The sequence below is a fragment of the Melospiza melodia genome, chromosome 25 (genome assembly GCF_035770615.1).
Source record: "Melospiza melodia melodia isolate bMelMel2 chromosome 25, bMelMel2.pri, whole genome shotgun sequence".
In the NCBI taxonomy this organism is placed as follows: Eukaryota; Metazoa; Chordata; class Aves; order Passeriformes; family Passerellidae; genus Melospiza; species Melospiza melodia.
Window position 1 is genome coordinate 10860546 of NC_086218.1, and position 25938 is coordinate 10886483.

Consider the following 25938-nt stretch of genomic DNA (forward strand, 5'->3'; position numbering starts at 1 on the left):
TGTGTCACAATTTCCCGGTTTAATGCCACAGCCCCGCTCCCGCCTCGGCCCGCAGGATCCGCAGCAGCGCGGCGTGCACGCCCTCGTCCATGAATCCCTGCAGAGGAAGGAATGTGGATTTTACCAGAATCCCACCCAAAACTGTGTCCCCACCCCCCAGAGACCCCGGGCAGGGCCGGGGGCTCCCACCTGGGCAGCCTGCAGGAGGTGGCTCCGGTACACGGCCACGGTGTCCCGGTGCTGCTTCTGCTGGACCTGGCGGGCACAGGGTGGCACTGGGTGACTCGGGGTGACGGGAGGTGACAGAGGGTGACACGGTGTGACACCGGGCGCTGTCCTCACCTCCAGCTGCAGCTGGAGCCGGGCGCTCCTGCCCCGCAGCCCCAGCACCTCGGCCGAGAGTTTCTCCGTCTCCACCAGCAGCTGCTTCAGCTGGGGGGGCAAAGTTGGGGCAGAATTGGGGGGCTGGGGGGGGTGGTTGCTCTCAGTGCCCCCCAGAGCCCCCTTGGTCCCTGCCAACCCCCAAAGGCCTTCTCAGTTCCTCCTGAGGTCCCCCTAAATGGGGCTGGGAGGGGGAAAAGGATGGGGATGGGATGGGATGGGATGGGATGGGATGGGATGGGATGGGATCAATGGGATGGGATGGGATGGGATGGGATGGGATGGGATGGGATGGGATCAATGGGATGGGATGGGATGGGACGGGATGGGATGGGATGGGATGGGATGGGATGGGATGGGATGGGATGGGATCAATGGGATCAATGGGATCAATGGGATCAATGGGATGGGATGGGATCAATGGGATCAGTGGGATGGGATCAAAGGGATGGGGCTGCAGATGATGATGGGAACAACGGTGGGAAAGGGATGATGATGATGATGATGATGGGATGGGTATAGGAGGGACATGGGGATGGATATAGGAAGAAGACGGGAAGGGGTCAGCGATGGGGACAAGGATGGCAGGACGATGATGACGGGAATGGGAACGGAACTGGTGCTGGGAAGGTCCCGTCCCCATCCCCGTCCCCGTCCCCGTCCCCGTCCCCGTCCCCGTCCCCGTCCCCGTCCCCGTCCCCGTCCCCGTCCCGTCGCTCACCTTCCCGTCCTTGTCGCGGCAGGCGCGCTCCAGCCGCCCCGCGCGCTCCCGCAGCGCCGCCACGCTGCGCTCCAGCCCCTCCGCCGTGCCCCGCAGCTCCCGCAGCTCCCGCTCCCGCCCGGCCGCCCTCTCCTCGGCCGCCGCCGCCGCCTCCCGCCACCGCTCCGCCTCCGAGCCCGGCGGGACCCCGGCGGCGCCGCGCTCCGCGCCCCGCGCCTCTCCCGCTTCTCCCGGTTCCGCCCCGTCGCTCCCGGGGCTCTCTCCGGCCTCTCCCGCCTCCATCTCCGTGACGAGCTGCAGGGCCTCGTGCTGCGAGCGCACCAGCGCGTCCAGCCGCCGGTGCAGGTCCCGGAGGATCCCGGTGCCGGTGTCGCCGCCCGCCTCCCGCACCCGCGCCCCGAGCCCGTCCCGCAGCGCCCGCAGCTCCCGGCGGAGCCGCCACGCCTCGTCCCGCTTCCCGGGATCCTCCCGCAGCTCCCGCAGCTCCCGCTGCAGCCGCTCCCGCTCCCGGCCCAGCCGCGCCAGCTCCACCAGGAGCTTCCCGTTCCCCTCCCGCAGCTCCAGCAGCTCCTTCTCCATCCCCCCGCCCTCCCCCGGCATCTCCCCCCGGCGCTTCCCGCCCGGAGCCGCCTCCGTGCCGTTCACCGAGCACCGGCGGAGCCTTTCCAGGAGGATTCGGGATCCCTGGAGCATCCTGGCGTGGATCTGGTCCTGCTGCTCCAGCGCCTGCTCCAGCCCGGCCGCCAGCTGCTCCCAGGCCCGCAGGGAGCGCTCGGATTCCCGGCGCAGCTCCCGGCTCCGGGAGAAGGCTCCGGCCTTGGCTTCCCGCATTTTGGAGCACTCCTCCCCCAGCCAGGCCAGGAACGGGATCAGCGCCGGAGCCTCGGAGCTGCCGTGTCCTCCTCCTCCGCCCCACTCTTCATCCCTCGTCCTCTTCCTCAGCTCCGCCACGCGCCGGGCCAGGAGCTCCAGGCAGGCGCCGTCATCCTCCTCATCCTCCTCATCCTCATCCTCATCTTCCTCCCGTCCCGGCAGGAGCCGCACGAGCTCCCGCAGCCGCCGCCGGACGCCCTCGGCAGCTTCCTCCATCCTCCGGCATTCCAGAGTCTTCCTCGCCAGCTCCTCCCGCAGCCGCCGGGCAGCGCGTCCGTCCCGCTGCTCCTCTTCCTCCTCCTCCTCCTCCTCGCCCTGGATTCCCACCTGTCCAGCGCCGTTCTCTGCAGGAGGGAACAACACAATCCCGTTTTCCCGATTCTTCTCCATTTTTTCCCATTTCCCCCCAGTTTTTTCCTTTTTTGGGGGGAGGGAGATCCAGGAGGTCTCACCTGTCCTGGGGACCTTCTGGAGAGCCCAGCTCGGGGCCTCCCCGGTGACATTCCCGGTGACGGTGACATTCCCGGTGACATTCCCGGTGACATTCCCGGTGTCCTTGTCCCCCTTGTGGCCCTGCAGCAGCTCGGCCACTTCCAGGCCGCCGTGAGCCAGGGCCAGCTCCAGTGCTGTCCTGAGCCGGGGAGGTGACACCGAGGGACAGGGGATGTGACACGGAGGGACACGGGGATGTGACATGGAGGGACACGGGGATGTGACACCAAGGGACAGAGGGATGTGACACCGAGGGACAGGGGATGTGACACGGAGGGACACAGGGATGTGACACCGAGGGACAGGGGATGTGACATGGAGGGACACGGGGATGTGACACCAAGGGACATGGGGATGTGACACCGAGGGACACGGGGATGTGACACCGAGGGACACGGGGATGTGACACTGAGGGACAGGGGATGTGACACCAAGGGACATGGGGATGTGACACCGAGGGACAGGGGATGTGACATGGAGGGACATGGGGATGTGACATGGAGGGACAGGGGATGTGACACGGAGGGACAGGGGGATGTGACACCGAGGGACACGGGAACAGTGAGCAATGGCAGAGGGTGGCACAGGGGCAGCCTGCAATGGCACCATGACACAGTGGCACAGGTGACTCCCATCCTTTCCCCGCATTGGTGACACCACAGAGCGATGTCCCCAGTGTCCCCAGTGTCCCCAGTCACCCACCTGCCATCCCTGTCGGCCAGCCCAGGCTCGGCCCCACGCCGCAGGAGCTGGGCACACACAGCCACGTGGTTCCCCTGTGCTGCCAGCATCAGGGGGGTCTGGCCGTGCTGGGGGGACACGTGGGGTGACCAGCAGCCCTCGCTGTCCCCTGCCACCCCCTGCCGTGCCCCTGTCCCCACTCACGGCGTCGGGCGCGTCCAGCGGGGCCTCGCGGTCGCAGAGCAGGAGGACGCTGGAGGCGCAGCCCGAGGAGGCTGTGGGGGGGACGGGGTCACTGCAGGGACTCTGGGGGACCCCTCCTGCGTCCCCCAAATCCCGGGGTGTCCCCGTGTCCCCCCCCTCACCGGCCCAGTGCAGCGGAGTCCGGTTCTGCCCGTCCACGTGGCGCTCGTTGGCTCCGTGCTGGGGGGACAGCGGGAATGGGATGGGGTTGGGAATGGGAATGGGATGGGAATGGGAATGGGAAATGGGGATGGGAATGGGAGTGGGAATGGGATGGGATTGGAAATGGGAATTGGGAATGGGGATGGGAATGGGATTGGGAATTGGGATTGGGATTGGGATTGGGATTGGGAATTGGGAATGGGAATGGGAGTGGGAATGGGATGGGATTGGAAATGGGAATTGGGAATGGGGATGGGAATGGGAATGGAAATGGGAATAGGAATGGGAATGAAATGGGAATGGGAATGGGATTGGGAATGGGAGTAGGAATGGGAATGGCACTGGGCACCCCATCCCAGCCCTGTTCCCATCCTCGTCCCTGTCCTTATTCCCTGTCCTTGTCTCCATCCCCATCCCCATCCTCATCCTCCTCTGCATCCCCAATCCGTGTCCTTATCCCTGTCTCTATCCTGGTCTCCATCCCTGATTTCACCCCCAGCTCCATCCCATTCCCATTCCCATTCCCATCCCATCCCATTCCCACCCCATTCCCATCCCTGTACCTGCAGCAGCACCTTCACACACTGGGGCTGGCAGGCGATGGTGGCCAAGTGCAGGGCGGTGCTGCCTGTGGGGACACGACGGGCTGGGGACACTCCTGGGGACACCTGATCCCCTAAGGGACACCCTCTCCATCAGGGGACACTCCTGGGGACACCTGATCCCCTAAGGGACACTCCCCTCCATCAGGGGACACTCCTGGGGACACCTGATCCCCTAAGGGACACCCTCTCCATCGAGGGACACTCCTGGGGACACCTGATCCCCTAAGGGACACCCCCAGGGGACACCTCCTCCATCAGGGGACACTCGCCAGGGTCCCTCCCTTGAGGGACAGCTCTGGCCTTCTCCAGAGGTGACACAGGGAGCCGCCTGGATGTCCCCAAGGTGTCCCCACCCACCGTCATCGTTGCTCTCATTGACGGGAGCCCCGTGCTCCAGCAGCAGCGTCAGGCACTCGGTGAGACCCCCGGCCGCGGCCAGGTGGAGCCTGGGGGAGGTGACAAGCGCCCGTGACCGGCGTGTCCCCCCGTCCCGGGCCCCTGCCCGTGTCCCCCCGGCGGTGACATACGCGGATTGTCCCCTGGCGTTGAGCTTGGCGGGGCGGGCGGCCTTGCGGGCGGCCAGGGCGGCCACGCGGGCCACGTCCCCTCGTGTCACCGCCTCCAGGAGCTTCTGGTCCTGCCGCGTCCAGCTCTCCATCTGCTGGGGAGGGGGGACCCCAAATCCAGGACAGGACCCCAAAGCCAGGACAGCACCCCAAACCTCAGGACAGGACCACAAACCCCAGGACAAGACCCCAAACCCCGGGACAGGACCCCAAATCCAGGACAGCACCCCAAACCCAGGACAGGACCCCAAAGCCAGGACAGGACCCCAAACCCCGGGACAGGACCCCAAAGCCAGGACAGGACCCCAAACCCCAGGACAGGACCCCAAACCCCAGGACAGGACCCCAAACCCACGATAGGTCCCCAAACCCCAGGACAGGACCCCAAACCCCAGGACAGGACCCCAAATCCAGGACAGGACCCCAAACCCCAGGACAGGACCCCAAAGCCAGGACAGCACCCCAAAGCCAGGACAGGACCCCAAATCCAGGACAGGACCCCAAACCCCAGGACAGGACCCCAAATCCAGGACAGGACCCCAAACCCCGGGACAGGACCCCAAACCCCAGGACAGGACCCCAAATCCAGGACAGGACCCCAAATCCAGGACAAGACCCCAAACCCCAGGACAGGACCCCAAACCCACGACAGGACCCCAAACCCCATCCCAAGACAGGACCCCAAATCCAGGACAGGACCCCAAAGCCAGGACAGGACCCCAAATCCAGGACAGGACCCCAAACCCCAGGACAGGACCCCAAACCCCAGGACAGGACCCCAAACCCCAGGACAGGACCCCAAATCCAGGACAAGACCCCAAACCCCAGGACAGGACCCCAAACCCCAGGACAGGACCCCAAATCCAGGACAGGACCCCAAACCCCGGGACAGGACCCCAAACCCCAGGACAGGACCCCAAATCCAGGACAGGACCCCAAATCCAGGACAAGACCCCAAACCCCAGGACAGGACCCCAAACCCACGACAGGACCCCAAACCCCATCCCAAGACAGGACCCCAAATCCAGGACAGGACCCCAAAGCCAGAACAGGACCCCAAACCCCAGGACAGGACCCCAAATCCACGATAGGACCCCAAATCCAGGACAGCACCCCAAAGCCAGGACAGGACCCCAAAGCCAGGACAGGACCCCAAATCCAGGACAGGACCCCAAACCCCATCCCAAGACAGGACCCCCCATGTGCGGGTCCCCCCCCCCCCCCCCGCCTCTCCTGCCTCAGTTTCCCCACCCCGCGGGGCTCGGTGCGGGATCCGGGATCCCCGCGGAGCCGGGAGGGGGCGGAGAGGCCGGAGCGTGTCCCGGCCTGTGCCCGCCCGGCTGGTTTGGCGAGTGCCACCGAGCTGGGCTGGGCTGCAGCGTGGCACCGGGAGGGGCGGCACCGGCACCGGCACCGGGGTCTGAGAACGGGAACCGGGACCGGGATCTCAGAACGGGAACCGGGACTGGGATGGGCTGCGGGAGCTGCAAATGGGCAAGGCAATGGGGCAGGATTGGGGTCAGGATTGGGGCTGGCATTGGGCTTGAACTGGGATGGAAGCTGGGAATGGGGCTGGGATTGCAGCGGGGCATCGGGACCAGAATCAGAACTGGGACTGGGATTTGGGGCTGGGATGGGACAGGGATTACAGCGAGGATCAGGACCAGGATTTGGGCTGGGATTGGGATCGCCGGAGCTGGATTGGGGTCGGGACTGAGGCAGCATCGGGGCTGGGATCAGAGCTGGCACCGGGATTGGGATCAGAGCTGGCACCGGGGCTGGGATGGCAGCTGGCACCGGGACTGGCACCGGGATTGGGATGGCAGCCGGCGCGGGCCCCCCGTTCCCCGCCGGGACTCACCGTCACTTGCGAGCTGGAGCAGGAGAACATCCTCTTCATGGCCGGGACCCCCGCCCCGGGATCTCCCGGACCCCTCCCCTCCGTTCCCGGCCCCCCGACCCCTCCCGGCTGCGGGACCCCCGGGAGCCGCCGCTCCGGGGCCGCGTCCTCCGCCCGCCCCGCCCGCTCCGCGCCCGGTCCCGCACCGGCCCGGCGGGTTCGGCACCGCCCCGGGAACGGCCCCGCCCTGCGGGTGCGCCCCAAACCCGGCCCAGACCCCCCGGCTGAACCCCCCCCAGCGACTGAGCCCCCAGCCCCCCCTCTTCATTTTAGCTCCAAACTCCATTTTCACCACTTTCCAAATTTTTTTGTTTTAATATTTTTTCATTTCTTTTATCCTTTGTTTTTACAGTTAATCCGCGGGGACCCCGTCCCTCCCCGCCCCACCCTCGGGCAGCCCCCCGATACCGGGGGGGGGTCACTGTCACCGCTGACCCAGGAACGGGAGGTGTCCGTGCCCCCCCCGCCTCCCGCACCCCAAAACATCCAAATAAATAAATAAATCCCAGCGGGAAGAGGAGGGACACGCTGTCACCCCCGTCCCCCCCGGGTTGGAGTAGGGGAGGGGGCGACAGGACCCCCCCCGCCCCCCAAAATTCCCATAAGGCTCCCGTGGGCATAGCAGCGTCCCCATCCCGCTTTTCCCAAGGCTCCCCACAGCTGCATCCAGCCCCCGGCGCGTCCTGGGGGGGAATCGTGGGGTGCTGGGGGCGCTGCGGGGGTCCCTAACTGTCCCCGTCGCCCTCCTTCAGCTCCTGGCTGTTCTCCACCTCCTCGGGAATATCCTGCATCCTCAGGAAATCTACGGAAAAACTCCGGGTTAACAAAATAAAAACGGGGACACCGAGGTGGGATTTACCCCCCTCAAAAAAAAACAGAGACCCACCTCGGGGGCTGGCGGGGGGGGAGCGGCGACCCCCCAAGCCCCCCTCGTCCTCCAGGAGCACGTCCAGGGTGTCCTCGCCCTCCCGCAGCCGCTCGGGGTCGGTGCCGCGGAATTCCAGCTCGTCCCGGGAGCCGGGGAAGGCGGGGCCGTGGAACGGGACGGCGGCGGGGGGGCTGGCGAGGCTCAGCTGCGGGGGGAAGGGGGGAACGGAGCGGGGGGGTCACCCAGAGCGGGGGGGGTGCGGCCGGACAGAACTCACAGAGACCCCCCGGGCTCTGCCCATCCCCGGTGCCCCCGGTCCCTCTGGTGTCCTTGGTGCCCTCGGTGCCCCCGGTCCCTCTGGCGCCCCTGCTCCCTCCGGTCCCCCCAGTGCCCTCGGTGCCCCCTGCTCCCTCTGGTGCCCTCGGTGCCCTTGGTGTCCCCGCTCCCTCCAGTGTGCCCGGTGCCCTCGGTCCCTCAGTGCCCCCGGTACCTCTGGTGCCCCCGGTGCCCCCACTCCCTCCAGTGCCCCTGGTGCCCCTGGACCCTACAGTGCCCTCGATGCTCCCACTCCCTCCGGTGCCCCCAGTCCATCTGATGCCCTCAGTGCCCTCGCTCCCTCTGGTGCCCTCGGTCCCTCCAGTGCCCTCGGTGCCCTCGATGCTCCCACTCCCTCCGGTGCCCCCAGTCCGTCTGGCGCCCTCAGTGTCCTCACTCCCTCTGGTGCCCCTGGTCCCCCCGGTGCCCTCAATCCCTGCGGTACCCCCGATACCCGCAATCCCTCCTGTTCCCCCAGTCCCTCCGGTGCCCCCGGTGCCCCCGCGCTCACCTGCGGCGGGGTGAAGCTCAGGTACAGCGCATCCCCCGCCGGGAGGCTCCTCCGCCGAGGCTCCGCCGCCCTCCGTCCCCGCGGCGCCGCCGCCGCCGCCGCCGGTGCCCCCCGCGCCTCCTGCAGCTCCCGTTCCAACCGGGAGCGCTCCCGTTCGCTGTCCCGCAGGCGCGACTCGAGCGCCGCCGCCTCCTGCGCCCGCTCCTGGCACAGCTGGCGGCAGCGGCTCAGCTCCTCCTGCACCAGCCCGTGCTGCCGCTGCAGCAGCGCCAGCTCCGCCCCGGCGCCCGGTTCCGCCGCTCCCGTCACCGTTACCGGCACGGCCGGCTGAGAGCCCCGGCGGGGCCGCGGCCGCTGCAGCCCCTCCGGCAGCTGCAGCTCCAGCAGCACCTCCTGGTGCGTCAGGTGCACCTGGGGGCACGGAGAGGTCAGGGGAAAGGACAGGGGAAAAGGGGGAAAAAGGGGCAGGAAAGTGGGGGGAAAAAAAGGGGAAAAAGAAGGGGGGGAAAAGGCGGAAAAAGGAGGGGGAAAAAAGGGGGATAAAAAGGGAGAAAAAAGGAGAGGGAAAAAGGAGGGGGAAAAGGGAGAAAAAAAGGGAGAAAAAAAGGGGGGGAAAAGGGGAAAAATGGGGGAAATGAGGGGGAAAAGGGGAGAATGGGGAAAAAGGGGGAATAAAAGGGAGAATAGGGTAAGAGGGAACAAGGGGAAATGAGGCGAAAGAGGAGAATGGGAAGGGGACAAAAGAGAGCAAAGGGGAAAAAGGGGAATGGGGGAAAAGGGGGGAAAAAAGGGGGGGGAAGGGGAAAAAAGGGGGAAAAGGGGTAATAGGAAACAGGGGGCAATGAGGAAAAGGATTGGAATAGGAAGGGGACAAAGGGGGAGAAAGAGGACAGGGCGTGGATGTGGGAGCAGGATGGATGTGGGAGCAGGATGGATGTGGGAGCAGGATGGATCTGGGCAGGGCTCCCCCCTGTCCCCCCCTCGTGTCCCCCTGTCCCACCTGCAGCCGCAGCAGGAGCCCGTACAGGTTCACCAGGCGCTGGTTGATCTCCTGCAGGGGACAGGATTTGGGGAGAGGGGAGGTGACCCCGAGTGCCACATCGGGGGGACCCGCTGAGGCACCATGGGGTGAGCACAACCCCAAAACCCCAACACCCCAAAACCCTTTGCTCACCTCCTGCGATCCCCTCGGCGGGACCTGGTTCCCATTCCCGTCCTGTGGAAGAGAGCGGGGTGACACCGAGGGTCCCAGTGTGGGCTGGGGGTCCCCAAATGTCCCCCTGTGCCCCCCAGCTGTGCCCCCTTGAGCCCCCTCCCCAACTCACCCGCTGCCCGGCGTCCGGATCCGCCCGGAATTCCAAGGAGCCGTTGATGCTGCCGGAGTCACCGTCTGCAGGGGAGGGTTGGGTGAGCCCCAAGGGGGTCCCGGGGGTCCCCCCAACCCAGGAACCCCCCCCTGTGTCCCCCCAACCCAGGAACCCCTCCCCGTGTCCCCCCCTTACTGCTGGCGCTGGGGCTGGGGCAGCTCTCGGCCTCAGGGGGGTTGTTCTGGTTCTGGTTCTGGTTCTGGTTCTGGTCCCGGTCCCGGCTGCATCCCGTGAAAATCTCCTTCAGGCACTCCACTGTGGGGGAAAGGTGGAGCCCTGCCTCAGTTTCCCCATCCTGGAGCATCCAGAAGTTTCCATCCCACACTTGTCCTTCCCACCCCATCCCAGAGCTGCTTTTCGTTGAGGGAGTGACAAAATGATTTTTTGTCCTCTTCAAAAGGAAAGAAGCCTGGAAGTTTCTCTCTTTGATTAGGTGAAAAAAGCCACCTCATAAACCTAAAGAATTGCACCTTAATCTTAAAACCAGCTAATTAGACAAAACCCAAAAAGTCCCTCCAAAGCAATTAACCAGAAAAAGGAGTAAACAAAGAAACAAACCACTTTTATAAAGTGTTTTACTGAAAACAAAAACACCTGTTAGTGTAACACCTAACTCAATTTTCTCTGTTTAATATTTCGCCTTTTATTTATTATTTAATGTTTTTATTTCCGACACTACAACAAAAAAGGGGAAAGGGGGGAAAAGGGAGGAAAAAGGGGAAAAAAAGGGGGAATAGGGGGCAATGAGAAGAAAGGGGGGAAGGGGACAAAGCAGGGGAAAGGGGGAAAAGAAGGGTGTGGGGGAAAAGGGGGGAAAAAGGAGGAATAGGGCAAGAGGGAACAGGTGACAATGAGGAGAAAGATGGGAATGGGAAGAGAACAAAGCCGGGAAAAGGGGGAAATGGGGAAAAAGGGGAAAAAAAACCCCACTCTATTACTTTTTATGCCTCCAAAAGTAACTAAGTTTTTTAAACACGTTACAAATGTCCAAAAACGTATTAAAACGACTCAAAGAAGGTTCCAGAACGCCGCCTACCTTCCCGGATGGCGTCGTGCAGCAGAACGTCCCCGCGGGGGCCCCGGGCAGGGTCCCCAGGGAAGGGGGTGCCCCGGGGGGCCGCGGGGGGCTCGGAGCAGCCGCTGCCCAGCGCCAGCATGTCGGCAAAGATGCCAACCTTGTCCTCCAGCAGCGCCGCGATCTGCCGGTCCTGCTGCTCCATCCGCTCTGTGCGGGGGAAGAGGGGATTGGGGTCAGCGGGGGTTAACTGGGGCGGGAGCCGTGGGATGGGATTGATGGGATCAATGGAGTGGGATGGGATGGGATGGGATGGGATTGATGGGATGGGATTGATGGGACCAATGGAGTGGATGGGATGGGATGGGATGGATGGGATGGATGGGATGGGATGGAATGGGATGGGATGGGATGGATGGGATCAGTGGGCTGGGATCTATGACACCAATGGCATCAGTGGGATGGGATGCATAGGATGGGATGCGGTGGCATCAGTGGGATGGGATCAACGGAATCAGTGGGATGGGATGGGATCAATGGGATCAACGGGACAGGATTAATAGGATGGGATGAGATTGATGGGATGGGATGGGATCAATGGGATCAATGGGATGCGATCAATGAGATGGGATGGGATCCATGGGATGGGATGGGGTGGGATCAGTGGGATGGCTTGGTATCAATGGGATCAGTGGGATTGATGGGATGGGATAGGGTGGGATCAATGGGATCAATGAGATGTGACCAATAGGATGGGATAGGATGGGACGGGATCAATGGGATGGGATGGGATTAATGGGAGGGGATCAATGGGATCAATGGGATGGAATGGGATCCATGGGACAGGATCAATGGGATGGGGTCAATGAGATGGACGGGAAGGGAAGGGATGGGATGAACAAACAGGGATGAGCCCCCACCTTTCAGCTTCCTCAAGGACGCCTCAGTCTCCGTCTCAATCAGGGGAAAATCCTGACGGCTTGGACAGCTGGGAGAGCCGGGATGGGGAGGGCGATCAGAACCAGAACCCCCCAACCCCATCACCCCACACCCACCCCCTTTTTTCCTCCACACCCCACACCCACCACCACCCACCCTGCACCCGTGGGACCCCCGGCGACTCCCAGACATCCCGGGGCAGTTCCCAGGGGACACTCACAGGCTGACAGCCTGCTGGATGACCTTCATCCAGTGGTTGCGGTCGTCCCGCGAGGCCGCGTGCACCTCGTACATCTCGGGCGGCGCCGCGCTGATCAGGAACATGCCCTTCTCCTGGTTGGCGATGTCCCTCACGATCAGGTTTTGCAGGGAGATGACAGCAGGCTTGTCCTGAGGGGTTGGGGAGCGTTGGGAGCGGGGAATGGTGCTCCGGAGAGCCCAGTGAGGGTCGGGGTGAGGAGGGGGGCGGCTCACCAGCATGGGGAAGGTGTATTTCTGGTCCTTCTCTTGCAGGAACACCAGCACGTCCGTCATCAGCAGCACCAGGACATCTGGGATGGGTCACAGACAGATTTTATGAAAAATCTTCTTGCTAGGATTTTTTTCTCCTGAGAAGCTGAGGGGCCTCAGGAACGAAATGTAAATAATGGTTATCTGCTGCTGTGGGATACAACAGGTGCATCTTTGATTGGTCTCATGTGGTTGTTTCTAATTAATGGTTAATCACAGTCCAGCTGTGTCAGACTCTCTGAGAGTCACAAGATTTTATCATAATTCCATTCCTTTCTATTCCTTTCTGATTAAATCCTTTTTTCTGCTCTTTTAGTATCGTTTTAATATATCCTTTTGATATATAATATAATATAATGTAATATAATGTAATGTAATGTAATATAATATAATATAATATAATATAATATAATATAATATAATATAATATAATATAATATAATATAATATAATATAATATAATATAATATAATATAATATAATATAATATAATATAACATAATATAACATAATATATAATATAATAGATTTTGTTTAATATAATATATAACAATACGTTTTAATATAATATATATTATATTAAAACAAAAGGATATATTAAAGCCATACTATAAGAATAGGGTTCTGAAACATGGAGCCAAGATTCTCATCCCTTCCTTCGTCCTGGGACCCCTCTGAACACCACAATTAGCGACCCCGAGTGAGGAACATTCCCACATTTGGTGGCCCCGAGCGAGGAAAAATTCCACAGGGAAGAGTTGGGGTGAGTGGAGGGTTCACCCCGCAAATCCCAGGGCTGACCCCAAATCCAGCCATGGCGAGAGCAGCTCCGCCATCCTCCTCCTCCACGCGCATCCCCATTCCCCGCACATCCCCCGGTCCCATTTTTCCCCCCAAATTCTCCCACCTTTGAAGCGCCCGGCCGCCGTTTTCCAGAGCATGCCCCCGCTGTGCACCAGCTTCCTGCGGAGCAGCTCGTCCCTGCCGAAGGCGCCGGGCCGGCTGTCCCAGCACAGCGGCACCTTGGCGCGGGGATCCACGCGCCGGAACACGTCCCAGAGGCGCCCGCGGAGCTCCCAGGCGTGCACCTCCTCGTCCACGGCCGACAGCAGCTCCTTCACCAGGCGCAGCGCCCGCGACAGGTCCGCGCAGTCGCCCTCGTTGTCTGCGACAAGGGGAGGGAAGATGGTGTTGGATCTTTGGCTGCTCAGAGCCACCCCGAGAAAAGTTCCAAAGTCTCTTTTCCCCAGCTTGGTGCTTGAAGGAGGAGTCAGGGCTCCTCATTTCTCGGTCTCAAGAGAGAATCTATATCTTTATCTTGTCTATAAAAAATTTTCTCCTGCCCTGCCGAGGTCACCTCAGCAAGACAGTCCAGGCACTCTGAGTGGTGTTATCTTTATACTAAAAACTTTGTGTACAATATTTATAATTACTTCCCAATACCTATCACCTATGTTAGTGAGCTTCTACTCTAAACCAATCTGTAAGTGCCACCATCACAGCAGAAGGTGGAGGCCAAGAAGAAGAAGAAGGAGAAGGAGAAAGGCTGGACACACCCAGTTCCCTCCATCTTGCCTCTTGAACCCCCATACCAAAAACCCTAAAATCTACTTTTCCACCCTGTGATAACCTCACTAATATTCTACTTAAACAGTTGTGGCTTGCAGATCTTCATGCAAGGTTGGTGATTTGCTCCACGGGTCATAATCAAACCCACAGGGGCATTTTGGGCTCTGTGCCAGGGTCTCTGAGTCCCCTGGTAGGGGTCTGGGCTGCTCAGGACAGCCAGAGGGATGTCCTGGGTCTCCTGACATCATGGAATTCCAGCCCCAGGTGGGTCCCAGCCCCTCCCAGGTACCTTTGGAATTCTTGAGGATGCGCTCGATGAGCACCGGGTACTTGGTGATGCGCTGCGTCACCAGCAGGATGCACTCGGGGACGCCGTGGCGGCGCAGCAGAGGGGAGCGCGTCACCCGCTGGGGGGCACAGCGTCAGCAGGGACCCCCGAAAGCAGAGACCCCCATCAGCAGGGACCCCCCTCCATCAGTTACCCCCCTTCCCACGAAGCAGAGACCCCCGGAGCTCAGGGAGGGAAGGACACGAGTCGGGGAAACTGAGGCAAGGAGTTGGGAGAAGGGTTTTCCACTGGAAGGTGCTGGGGGATGGAGACCCCAATCCCCACCCCAGGGGTCCTCCAGAGGATGGAGATCCCAAACCCCATCCCGGGAGTCCCCCAGAGGATGGAGACCCCAACTCCCATCCCAGGGGGATGCAGACCCTGCTCCCAGGCCGGGGGTTCCCCAGAGGACGGAGACCCCAAACCCTATCCTGGGGGTTGCAGACCCTGCTCCCCATCCCGGGGGTTCCCCAGAGGATGCAGACCCCAGCTTCAATCCTGGGGGTTGCAGACCCTGCTCCCCATCCCGGGGGTTCCCCAGAGGATGCAGACCCTGCTCCCCAGCCCAGGGGCCACGCAGAGGATGGAGACCCCAGCTCCCATCCTGGGGGGATGCAGACCCTGCTCCCCATCCCAGGGGTCCCCCAGAAGATGCAGACCCCACTCCCCAGCCCGGGGGTCCCCAGGGAGCCCACCCTGATGAACTGCTGGAAGCGTTTGTCCCGGGCCAGCAGGTCCTTGTACTCCTTGAGCGCCTTGGTGTGCTTGCTGCAGAACTCGGCGTAGGCTTTGCGCAGCTGCTCCGCGCTGGGGCCGAGAACTTGGCAGCGGGAACAACGAGGGGACATCAGCTGAGGGCGTCCCCTCCACCATCCCCAAAGCACCCCGCTAACCCATTCACCGCCTCCCAGCGCCCCAAACCCTCATCTCCCTGCATCCCACCCCCCAGATCCCCATTTTCCGCCCACCTGGGTGACGAGGATGTCACCGAGGCGGTCGATGACGAAGTTCTTGTTGCTGTCCTGGGCCAGCGACTCCCGGCGCCGCTCCAGGAGCTGGGCCAGGAAGCGCTCGTGGATGTGGCTGAGCTCGTCCAGGCAGGGGAAGATGCGCTGGACGGTGCCGGGGTCCAGCTGCAGCTCCTCCAGCATGGCCCTGCGGAACAGGGCGCCCATGATCTTCAGCGTCCGCACGTGGTGCAGCTCCGTCTGCATCAGCTCTGCGGGGGCACGGCGGGGTCACCAGGGCACAGGGACACGGCCATGGGGACAGGGACACAGCCATGGGGACAGGGACATGGCCACGGGGACAGGGACACGCCACGGGGACAGGGACACGCCACGGGGACAGGGACACGGCCCCAGGACAGGGACACAGCCCCCAGGTACAGGGACAGAACCCATGAGGATAGGGACACAGCCCCAGGGACAGGGACACACCATGGGGACAGAACCCTCGGGGACAGGGACAGAACCCTTGGGGACAGGGACACACCCCCGGGGACATGCCACAGGGACAGGGACACAGCCCCAGGGACAGGGACACACCATGGGGACAGAACCCTCGGGGACAGGGACAGAACCCTTGGGGACAGGGACACACCCCCGGGGACATGCCACAGGGACAGGGACACAGCCCCAGGGACAGGGACACACCATGGGGACAGAACCCTTGCAGACAGGGACAGAACCCTTGGGGACAGTGACAGTACCCCAGGGACAGGAACACAGCCCCGGGGACAAGGATCCACCCCTGGGGACAAGGACAGCACCCCAGGGACAGGGACAGCACCCCAACAGCAGCACAGAGGGAGCAGGACCCCAGGGACAGCCACCCAGCCTAGACCTGTGTCCCCATTCCCGCCTCCCTGTCCCCAGGGTGCTGTCCCTGTCCCCATACCCTCTGTCCTGTCCCTTTGTCCCCATTCCTGCTCCTCCAACCTCTTCCTTTGTCCCCGGTCCCCATGTCCCCCTCTCTGCATCCCCACCCCTGTATCCCTTTCCCATGCTCACATTCCCCACACCCGTGTCCCACCCCTGTCCCCGTGTCCCCGTCCCTCTGTCCCCTCACCGTAGATGACGTCCTGCCGCTTCATGACGTCCATGCGGTGCTGCTGCAGGAAGCTGTTATCCACCGCCAGGCTCCAGGAATCCGCCTCAAACTCCTTCCCGTCCGCCTCCAGATCGCTCAGCAGCTGGCTCAGGATGACGTCAGGGCCTGCAGGTGACATCAGGGGGGACGTGGAGGCCCCGTGTCCCTCCCCCGTGCCCTCACGCTGTCCCCAGCGCTGTCCCCACCTTCGTCGATCAACGACTCCACCGAGAGCGTCCGGTTGCGCATGTTGAGGGAATCCGTGGACTGGGACAGGATCCGCCGGATGCCCAGGGGAGAGTCATCGTTGAAATTCCTGGAGAGGGGGTGGGACATGATGGGGACATGACGGGGAAAAGCCACCCCAAAAAAGCCACCCCAAAAAAGCCACCCCAAAAATCCACCCCAGAAAAGCCACCCCAAAAACCCATCCCAAAAAAGCCACCCCAAAAAAGCCACCCCAAAAAAGCCACCCCAAAAAAGCCATCCCAAAAAAGCCACCCCAAAAACCCATCCTAAAAAAGCCACCCCAAAAAAGCCACCCCAAAAAAGCCACGATGGCAGAGTCACCCTGCTAAGGCCAGCCCAAAAAGTCATCCCAAAAAAGCCATCCCATCCCATCCCATCCCAAAAAATCCACCATGGCACAGTCATCCTGGCAAGGCCACCCCAAAAAAGCTGTTCCAAAAAGCCACCATGGCAGAGTTGTCCTGGCAAGGCCACCCCAAAAAAGCTGTCCCAAAAAGCCACCATGGCAGAGTTGTCCTGGCAAGGCCACCCCAAAAAAGCCACCCCAAAAAAGCCACCATGGCACAGTCACTATGGTAAGGCTGTCCCAAAAATGCCACCCCAAAAAAGCCGCCCCAAAAAGCCACCATGGCACAGTCGTCCTGGCAAGGCCACCCCAAAAATCCACCCCATAAAAGCCACCATGGCAAAGCCACTGCGGCAAATCCAATCTGGCAAAGCCACCCCAGCAATTCCGCCCCCCCAAAAAAAAGTCATTGTTGAACGTCCTGGAGAGGGGGTGGGACACGTTGGGGACACTGGGGACACCCCCAGACCCCCCCTGCCACCCGTCCTTACCCCGAGATGTTGGTGGTGGAGACGCTCTTGGACAGGGACAGCGAGGGGCGGCCGCGGCGCGGCCCCAGCAGCGTCTGGCGGAAACTCTCCGAGGGGTAGATGGCAGAGTTGGGGCCTGTCACCCACCGGGGTGGGCAGGGACATGGGGGACGGGAGGGAAAAGGGAAAAAGGGGGAAAAAAGGAAAGGGGAAAGGGGAAAGAGGAAAGGGGAAAGCAAAAAGGGGAAAGGGGAAAAAGAAAAGGAGAAGGAAATGGGAAAGAGAAAAGGAGAAGGAAAGGGGAAAGGAAAAAGGGAAGGAAAAGGGGAAAATGAGAAGGAAAAGGGAGAGGAAAAGAGGGAAAGGGGGAAAGGAAAGGAAAGGAAAGGAAAGGAAAGGAAAGGAAAGGAAAGGAAAGGAAAGGAAAGGAAAGGAAAGGAAAGGAAAGGAAAGGAAAGGAAAGAAAGGAAAGGAAAGGAAAGGAAAGGAAAGGAAAGGAAAGGAAAGGAAAGGAAAGGAAAGGAAAGGAAAGGAAAGGAAAGGAAAGGAAAAGGAAAGGAAAGGAAAGGAAAGAAGGAAAGGAAAGGAAAGGAAAGGAAAGGAAAGGAAAGGAAAGGAAAGGAAAGGAAAAGGAAAGGAAAGGAAAGGAAAGGAAAAGGAAAGAAGGAAAGGAAAGGAAAGGAAAGGAAAGAGAAAGGAAAGGAAAAAGGAAAGGAGAGCTCCCCCCACTCACTCTTGTTGCGCAGGACACCGACTGCAGCGCTGAGCTGTTCTTCAGCAGCGCCGCCTTCTGCTGCTGCGGGGGAGCGGAAGCGTCACTGTCCTCGTCACTGTCCTCGCGTGTCCCCAGCGCCACCTCCCCCGTGTCCCCTCCTCCACGGCTCCCCCGCGCTCACCTTCTGCTTCACCTTGGTGCAGTTGGGCAGCGTGTCCTTGCAGCGGTTGTGGATGGTGACGTTGCAGGCTGGGGGACACCGAGAGGTGACAAAGAGGCCACGGGGACCCTCCTGGCACCCCTCCTCCCCCGGCTGCCGGCAGGGCAGAGCGACGGCAGCAGATGTGGTGGGAATGAGGGTGGGTGAGGAGCGCACGGAGCTGCAGCTGCCACGGAGCAGCTGCCCGGCCTGAGGGCACCGCGCCAGAGCGGGGCCACCAGCGCCAGGGAGCTGGGGTGTGCCAGGGTGGAGAAATGGAGACATGGAGAAATGGAGAAGAAGCATCTCCTGCTCCAGGCAGCAAACCGGGCAGGAATGGGGGCTCTGGGAACGGGCACTGCGGTGCCCATGCGGCAAAGCCACCCCAGAAATGGCATCTTAGGAAAAGCCACCGTGGCAAGGCCACCCCAAAAACGATATCCCAAAAAAAACCACCTTGACACAGCTATCCTGGTGAGCACAGCAAAAAAAAGCCACCGTGGCACAGTCGTCCTGGTGAAGACACCTCAAAAAAGCCACCCCAAAAAATCCATCATGGCACAACCACTCTGGCGAGGCCACCCTCAAAAAGCCATCCAAAAAAGCCACCTTGGCACAGTCGTCCTGGTGAGGCCACATCAAAAAAGCCACCCCAAAAAAGTCACCCCAAAAATGCCACCATGGCAGAGTCATCCTGGCAAAGCCACCCCAAAATGCCACCATGGCAGAGTCATCCTGCAAAGCCACCCCAAAAAAGCCACCCCAAAAAAAGCCACCATGGCACAGTCAACCTGAAAAAGCCACCCCAAAAAAGTCATCCTGGCAAAGCCACACCAAAAATGTCGCCCCAAAAATGCCACCATGGCATAGTCAACCTGGCAAAGCCGCCCAAAAATGCCACCTCAAAAATGCCACCATGGAATAGTCAACCTGGCAAAGCCACCCCAAAAATGCCACGCTGCCAAAGGCCACCCCGAATGAAATCATTCCAAAAAAGCCGCCCTGGCCAAGGCACTGCGGCAAATCCAATCTGCAAAGCCACCCCAGCAATTCCGCCCAGCAAAGCCACCCCAAAAAAAGTCATCCCAAAAAAAGCCTCCTGAGAAAAAAAAAACCACTGCGGCAAAGCCACCCAGGAAAAGCCACCCTGGCAACTCCACACTGCGGCAATGCCACCCTGGGCATGCCAGCACAGAGATGCCACCCTGGCAAAGCCACCGCAAGAAAGCCACCCCAGAAAATCCATCCTGGCAATTCCACCCCAGCAAATCCATCCTGGCAAATCCATCCCAGCAATTCCAGCCTGGCAAAGCCACTGCAGCAAAACCACCCCGGAAATTTCATCCTGGCAAAGCCACCCTGGCATTTCTGCCCTGGCAAAGCCAAGCTGCAAAAGCCACCCCACCAAATCCACCCTGGCAAAGCCACCCTGGTAATTCTGCCTTGGCAATGCCACCCTGGCAAAGCCGTGATGGAAAAGATACCCCAGAAGTGCCGTCCCAAAAAAATCCACTGCGGCAAAGCTACCCCGGCAATGCCACTCTGGAAATGCCAACCTGGCAATGCCACCCTGGCAAAGCCACTGCAGTAAAGCCACCCCAGCAATGCCACCCTGCAACTCCACTCTGGAAATGCCACCCTGGCAATGCCACTGCAGTGGTGCCACCCTGGCAATTCTGCCCTGGAAAAAGCCAACCTGGCAAAGCCACCCCATCAAATCAACCCTGGCAAATCCACCCTGGCAAAGCCACCATGGCAATGCCACCCTGGCAATGCCACCCTGAAAAAGCCATTGCAGCAAAGCCACTGTGGCAATGCCACCCCAGCGATTCTGCCCTGGCAAAGCCACCCCAGCAATGCCAGCCTGGCAAAGCCACCCCACCAAATTCACCCTGGCAAAGCCACCGTGGCAATGCCACCCCAGAAATTCTGCCCTGGCAAAGCCACTGTGACAATTTTGCCCTGGCAAAGCCACCCCATCAAATCCACCCCGGCAATGCCACCCCAGCAATGCCACCCCGGCGATGCCACCCCACCAAATCCACCCCGGCAAATCCACCCCAGCAATGCCACCCCAGAATGCCACCCTGCCAAAGCCACCCCAGCAAATCCACCCCGGCAATGCCACCCCAGCAATGCCACCCTACCAAATCCACCCTGCCAAAGCCACCCCAGCCATGCCACCATGCCAACCCTCCCCTGCCACATCCCCTCCTGCAAATCTCCCTTGGCAAACCCCCCCTGGCAGCCCCTTTTGGGCACCTTCAGCTGGCATTTCCCCCCTGGCATCCCTTTTTGGGCACCTCCAGCTGGCATTTCCCCCCTGGCATCCATTTTTGGGCACCTCCAGCTGGCATTTCCCCCCTGGCAGCCCCTTTTGGGCACCTCCAGCTGGCATTTCCCCCCTGGCATCCATTTTTGGGCACCTCCAGCTGGCATTTCCCCCCTGGTAGCCCTTTTTGGGCCCCTCCAGCTGGCATTTCCCTCCCTGCCATACCCCCTGGCACTCACTGGGGCACACGAGCGCTTCCTTGGCCGTGATGCTCTTGTTGCAGGCGAAGCACATGGTCATGCCCGACACGGAGATGGTGGTGAAGAGGTGCCCGTTGGTGTAGCGGGCGTCCTTCTCCTTGCCCTCCTTCATCCTCTCCTTGTCCTTGCCCTGCGACAGCGGCACCGGGCGCCTGACGGGGCTGCGGCACCGGGGCCGCCCTGCCGGTGCCGCTCCCGGTGCCGCTCCCGGTGCCGCTCCCGGTGCCGCTCCCGGTGCCCGGGGCACACGGCTCATGGCCGCCCGCCGCTCCCCGGTGGTGCCGCCCGGGGCTTCGCCGGAGCACGGGGAGAGCCCGGCCCGCTGCCGCCGCTCGCCGCCGCTCCCCTGCATCGCCGGTTTCGCCGTTTCCACGGTAACCGGAGGCTCTGCCGGTGCCGCCATCCCGCCCGCCCCCCGGTGCCAGCCCCAATGGGGACGGGCTGCGGGGGCGCAGCCGGGGGTGACGCTGCCCCTGCGGCGCCCCCCGCTATCTATTTATAGCCCGGCACCCCCCAAAGAAAAGTGGGGGAGCAGCTGAACCCCCCTTCCCCCCCCTGCCCCACACCGGGGTGGTTTTGGGGTTTTGGGGTTTGGGGGGGGTCCATTTGTGGGGGTCCATTTGGGGTTTTTTCCCCGTATGGAAAAGGGGAGCGAGTCGGTGCCACCCCCCCCCCCCTTTTTACAGCCTCGGACCCCCCCCGTGCCCCCCCCGCGGGCACAGAGAGGCCTTTGTGCCCCCCCCACCCCCCCCCCCTTGGGCACCCCCGCGGCCCCGGCCGTGCCTGGCACCGGCGGGTGCCAACGGGCAGCCCCCCCCCCCCAAAAGCGCCTCGGGACCCCCCCGGCCCTGCTCCCCCAGCCCGAGTGGGGGTCCCGGGCCTGTCCCTGCTGCCGACCCCCAGTCTGGGGGTGGGGAGGGGGCTGAGGGACCCCCGGGGGGGGCTGGAGGGGGAGAGAACAGGGGGGACCCCATGGGCAGGAGTGGGACCCCACGGGCACCTCTGGGACCCCACGGGCACCTCTGGGACCCCACGGGCACCTTTGGGACCCATGGGCACCTTTGGGACCCCAGGAATCAGGAGAGGGACCCCACGGCACCTTTGGGACCCCACGGCACCTTTGGGACCCCGTGGGCAGGAGTGGGACCCCACGGGCACCTTTGGGACGACATTGTCACCTTTGGGACCCCTTGGACTGGGACAGGGACCCCATGGACAGGAGTGGGACACCTCTGGCACCTTTGGGACCCCACGGGCACCTTTGGGACCCCAGGAATCAGGAGAGGGACCCCATGGGCATCTTTGGGACCCCTCGGGCACCTTTGGGACCCCTCAGATCAGCTGTGGGACCCCATGGGGCAGGAGAGGGACCCCACGGATAGGAGGGGGACCCCACGGACACCTTTGGGACCCCTCGGATTGGGACAGAGACCCCCTCAGGCACCTCTGGGACCCCACGGGCACCTTTGGGACCCCACGGGACAGGACAGGGACCCCACGGGCACCTTTGGGACCCCCCGGATCAAAAGTGGGACCCCACGGGCACCTCTGGGACCCCACGGGCACCTCTGGGACCCCTCAGCTCGGCAGTGACCCCCAATGAGACCCCGCAGCCGGGACCCCCCGTGTCCCCCCGTGTCCCCCGGCCCGGGCGGGGGTCCCGGGGGGGTCTCACCCTGCGGGGGTCCCTCCGGCTCCCCCTCGGCCGGGAACGGGGCGCAGGAGCAGCAGCACATCCCGGACCCCCCCGAGGCTCCGGCCGCGACATCCGCCCCGAGCGCGATTGTTCCCGCCCGCCTGTTTGTCCGCCTTTGATTCTGCCTCTGCTCCGCCGGTTTTGTTTGCTTTGCTTCGCTTTTCCTCCCTCTTTTTGTTCTTTTCTTTTTTCTTTATATTTTTGTTCCCCTCTTCCCTTTATTTGCTTGCCTTTCTTTTCCTTTTTGCTTTTTTCCTTTCCTTTCCCTTTATTCTTTTCACCCTTTCCCCCCCTTTTTTTTCCTTTCCTTCCCTTCACTTTCTTTCCTTTATCTTTCTGCTTTTCTTTCCTTTTCCACCCCGATTTTCTTTCCTTTTTTTTATCATTCCTTTTCCCCACCTTCCCCCTTTTTTACCGTTTTTTCCTTTTTTATCTCTATATCCCCCTTTTTACAGCATTTTTCTTTCTAGCTGATTTCCCCATCTTTCCCCCTGTTAATTCCCCCCTTTTTTTTTTTAATCTTGTTTTCCTTTTTTCTCCTGTATTTCCCCGCCACTTTTTTTACATCTCTATTTATTTTTTTTTACCGTTTTTCTTCTTTTTCCCCCCGACTTTTCCCCCCTCTTTCCCCGCTTTTCTCCTCACCCATTTCCGTGTTTTCCTCCCCATTTCGGGCCCCCCCGGCCAGAGGAGGAAACCGAACCGCGCCAGACAAAGGCGGGAGCCGCCGCCGCCGCTTCCTGCCCGCCCCGGGACCCCCCCCCGAACCGAAACCCTCAGGAAAAATTGGGGATCACAACCCAAAAAAAAACCCCAAAATCACCCTGGGAGGATACAGAGAACCCGCATCCCCCCTTCTGTAAATTTGGGGGGGTCTCGGACCACCCTCCTAAAAACCCCGGGGGTGGGAAGGGGAAGAGGTTGCACCCCAAAAAATCAAAAAAAAAACCCAAAAAAGCCCCCCCGAACCCCAAAACCTGCAGGAACCGCGCTGCGGGGACACGCGGCTGCTCCGAGCGGGGAATTTTGGGGTCCCCGCGCTGCCGAACCCCCCCCCGAGCTGGGGGCGGAGGAAGTTTCGGTGCTTTAAATAAAACCGGCGCTTTTCGGGTTCCTGTTCCGGCCCCAAAAACTCCGCGCGGAGCCCGGGGGGAGCTTTGGGGCGCTCGCAGACCCCCCCTAAAACCGGCTGGGATGGGGGAGCCCGCACCCCGAAACCCAGCGGGATTGGACGGAGACGAACCCCAAAACAGAGGAGGTCGAGCTTCTCCTTTTTGGGGGTAAATTCCTCATTTTTGAGGACGGTCTCCTCCCCTTTTTTTGGGGACACCCCCCCCGTTTTTGGGGACATTCTCCCCGTTTTTGGGGACATCCCCCCGTTTTTGGGGACATTCTCCCCGTTTTTGGGGACATCCGCCCCGTTTTGGGACATCCCCCCCGTTTTTGGGGACATTCTCCCCGTTTTTGGGGACATCCGCCCAGTTTTGGGGACATCCGCCCCGTTTTGGGACATTCCCCCCGTTTTTGGGGACATCCCCCCCGGTTTTGGGGACATTCTCCCCGTTTTTGGGGACATCCCCCCCGTTTTTGGGGACATTCCCCCCGTTTTTGGGGACATTCCCCCCCGTTTTGGGGACATCCCCCCCGTTTTTGGGGACATTCCCCCCGTTTTTGGGGACATCCCCCCCGTTTTTGGGGACAGCCCCCGCGCCGAACAAAGCCACGGCCGAGGCAACAAAGACCCCGCTGGGTCCGGGTGGGAAACACGGGGGGGATCTCAGCAGATCCCCCTCCCCAAATAAACCACCGGGTGACCCCCCCAGACCCCCTGAACCCCCAAATTTTCCCCCTCCACACTGGACCCCCCCGGATTTAGGGGAGATCTGGGAACCCCCCCCCCCCAAAATGCAGGTGGGGATCCCCAAAAAACCGCGGGGGGGGGGGTGTCCCCAAATTTCCCCTCCCAGTGGGGACTGGGGGGGTCCCGCTGCTTTTTGGGGTCGTTTTGTCCCCCCCCGATTCCCCCCGGCTCTGGGTGTGGCCAAAACGTCTCGGACGAAACTTTTTAAACCGAAAAAACCCCGAAAAAAATAATAATAAATAATAATAATAAAAAAAAAAAAGAACAGGGACCAACAACCACTTCCCTCTTCCACAAAACCACCCTAAAACCCCCCCAAAACCCTTTCCGGGGTGGGGGCACCCCCAAATCCCCCCCCCCCCCCTTTGCCGCCCGAACAACTCAGAGCATCCAACAGCGCTCAGGGCGGAGGGGGGGTCACCAAAAAATCCAAATTTTGGGGTAAACTGAGGTGAGGGGGGGGAACAGAGCATCGAACCCCCCCAAAATGCCCGCTCCGGGCACACAAAGCCCTTTGGGCCCCCCCCCCGCCCGGTTTCGCCACGCCGGCATTGCCACATGCCCGGTCCCCCCCCCGCACCCCCCCGGTCACGGGGGTCGGAGCGGCGGCCGCGCTGCCGTGCCTCAGTTTCCCCACCCCGAACCCCCCTCCCTGCCGGGCTTTGTTTCCATGGGAAACAAGAAACTGGGGTGGGGGTCCTGAAAATTGCTTCCCCCCCCCGCCCCGCCCGGCAGGAGGGGAAGGCGACTTCCTCTTCCTCATCCTCATCCTCATCCCCGCGTCACCCGGGGCTCGGGCGGAAAGGAGGATGAGGAAGAGTCGGGGCCGAGTTTGGGGCGGCGGAGAAGTTTGGGGAGGAGGGGGGGACACGTGGGGGTCCCCGAAGCTGCTGGGGGTGGGGGGGGGTCCTTGCAGCAGGCAGCACCCCCCGATGCACAATGGGGAGCAGCTGGGGGGGTCCTCACCCCCCTCTCCCCTTTTCCATAGGGACCCCCGAAGTGTGGACCCCCCCCCACACACACACACCCCGAGCATCACCCCAAAAACCCCAAATCGCCCCAAAAACCCCAAAATCACCCCCCAAAAAAATCCCCGCGGCCGCCTGGGACAGGGCAGAGCCCCCCAAGTTTGGGTGAGGGATGAGGGGACCCCTCCCAAACAGGAGCAGGGAGGGAAGAGCCCCCCACCCTAAAACGGGGTGGGAAAGCGGGGTGACCCCGCTCGGGGGGGGCGGCGCTGCCGGGACCCACCTTGGCGCGATCGCTCCTGACTCGCGACAGCGACTCGATACGGGACATAATCCAGGGAGCGCTCCCGGCCCCCTCCCGGTGCTCCCCCGGCTCCTGCCCGGTCCCCTCCCGGTGCTCCCGGGCCCTGCCCGGTCCCCGCCGGTCCCGCCCTCCCGGGGGCGGGTGGCGCCGCCCCCCGGCCTCGTGCTGCCCGCGGGGCCTTTGTTCGAGCGGGGTCCCCGCGATCCGGCCGGGATCCAGCCGGGATTCCCGGGATCCGGCCGGGATCGGCGCCCCGGAGCCTCCCCTCGGGATCCGCGTCCGCCCCCGGGACCGGCACCGGCACCGCGCACCCCGCCGGGACCGGGTCCCGAGGGAACGGAGCCGGGACTCAGCCCCGCTCGGGGCACGGAACCGCAACGTGCCGGGGGTCAGAATCCAACATCCCGAGGGATCTGAATCTGAAATCCCGAGGGATCTGAATCCATCATCCCCAGGGATCT

The 25938-nt window shown here is 61.9% G+C and overlaps 2 protein-coding genes and 1 long non-coding RNA gene across 3 annotated transcripts in view; 1 reads left to right on the forward strand and 2 right to left on the reverse strand.

Annotated features, from left to right (window-relative positions):
* On the reverse strand, positions 1 to 6668 carry ANKRD35 (ankyrin repeat domain 35). The gene is made up of 12 exons (XM_063176138.1): positions 6586 to 6668; positions 4686 to 4816; positions 4516 to 4604; positions 4117 to 4181; positions 3514 to 3571; positions 3353 to 3423; positions 3170 to 3276; positions 2428 to 2606; positions 1103 to 2319; positions 343 to 432; positions 190 to 255; positions 1 to 97 (listed from the first exon to the last, which is right to left on the reverse strand). The coding sequence occupies exons 1-12, from the start codon at positions 6622 to 6624 to the stop codon at positions 20 to 22; spliced, it is 2190 nt and encodes a 729-aa protein (XP_063032208.1). The 5' UTR covers positions 6625 to 6668; the 3' UTR covers positions 1 to 19.
* LOC134429043 (uncharacterized) lies at positions 4312 to 7139 on the forward strand. Its single transcript, XR_010030523.1, has 2 exons — positions 4312 to 4574; positions 6977 to 7139. It is a non-coding gene; the product is annotated as an uncharacterized LOC134429043 (long non-coding RNA).
* The window catches only part of ARHGEF2 (Rho/Rac guanine nucleotide exchange factor 2), a 23589-nt gene continuing 4740 nt past the window's right edge, over positions 7090 to 25938 (reverse strand). The window contains exons 2-21 of the mRNA XM_063176139.1: positions 20628 to 20778; positions 18099 to 18166; positions 17932 to 17998; positions 17224 to 17338; positions 16344 to 16453; positions 16117 to 16263; positions 14989 to 15265; positions 14742 to 14853; positions 14008 to 14125; positions 13057 to 13314; positions 12114 to 12190; positions 11860 to 12029; positions 11621 to 11688; positions 10722 to 10910; positions 9821 to 9940; positions 9644 to 9708; positions 9319 to 9534; positions 8319 to 8729; positions 7511 to 7697; positions 7090 to 7426 (exon numbers count right to left, since the gene is read on the reverse strand). Of these exons, the coding sequence (XP_063032209.1) occupies positions 7350 to 7426; positions 7511 to 7697; positions 8319 to 8729; positions 9319 to 9534; positions 9644 to 9708; positions 9821 to 9940; positions 10722 to 10910; positions 11621 to 11688; positions 11860 to 12029; positions 12114 to 12190; positions 13057 to 13314; positions 14008 to 14125; positions 14742 to 14853; positions 14989 to 15265; positions 16117 to 16263; positions 16344 to 16453; positions 17224 to 17338; positions 17932 to 17998; positions 18099 to 18166; positions 20628 to 20778 (3003 nt within the window). The 3' untranslated portion in view covers positions 7090 to 7349. The remainder of the gene's footprint in view (positions 7427 to 7510; positions 7698 to 8318; positions 8730 to 9318; positions 9535 to 9643; positions 9709 to 9820; positions 9941 to 10721; positions 10911 to 11620; positions 11689 to 11859; positions 12030 to 12113; positions 12191 to 13056; positions 13315 to 14007; positions 14126 to 14741; positions 14854 to 14988; positions 15266 to 16116; positions 16264 to 16343; positions 16454 to 17223; positions 17339 to 17931; positions 17999 to 18098; positions 18167 to 20627; positions 20779 to 25938) is intronic.

Bases quoted from the DNA above. Each gene is read 5' to 3' on its own strand.
- ANKRD35 (XM_063176138.1), bottom strand. From the start codon at position 6,624: ATGAAGAGGATGTTCTCCTGCTCCAGCTCGCAAGTGACG. The intron at 3,424-3,513 runs GTGAGGGGGGGG...TCCCCCCCACAG, and splicing joins GACTCCGCTGCACTGGGCCG to CCTCCTCGGGCTGCGCCTCC. The intron at 2,320-2,427 runs GTGAGACCTCCT...TCCCTCCTGCAG, and splicing joins CCAGAAGGTCCCCAGGACAG to AGAACGGCGCTGGACAGGTG.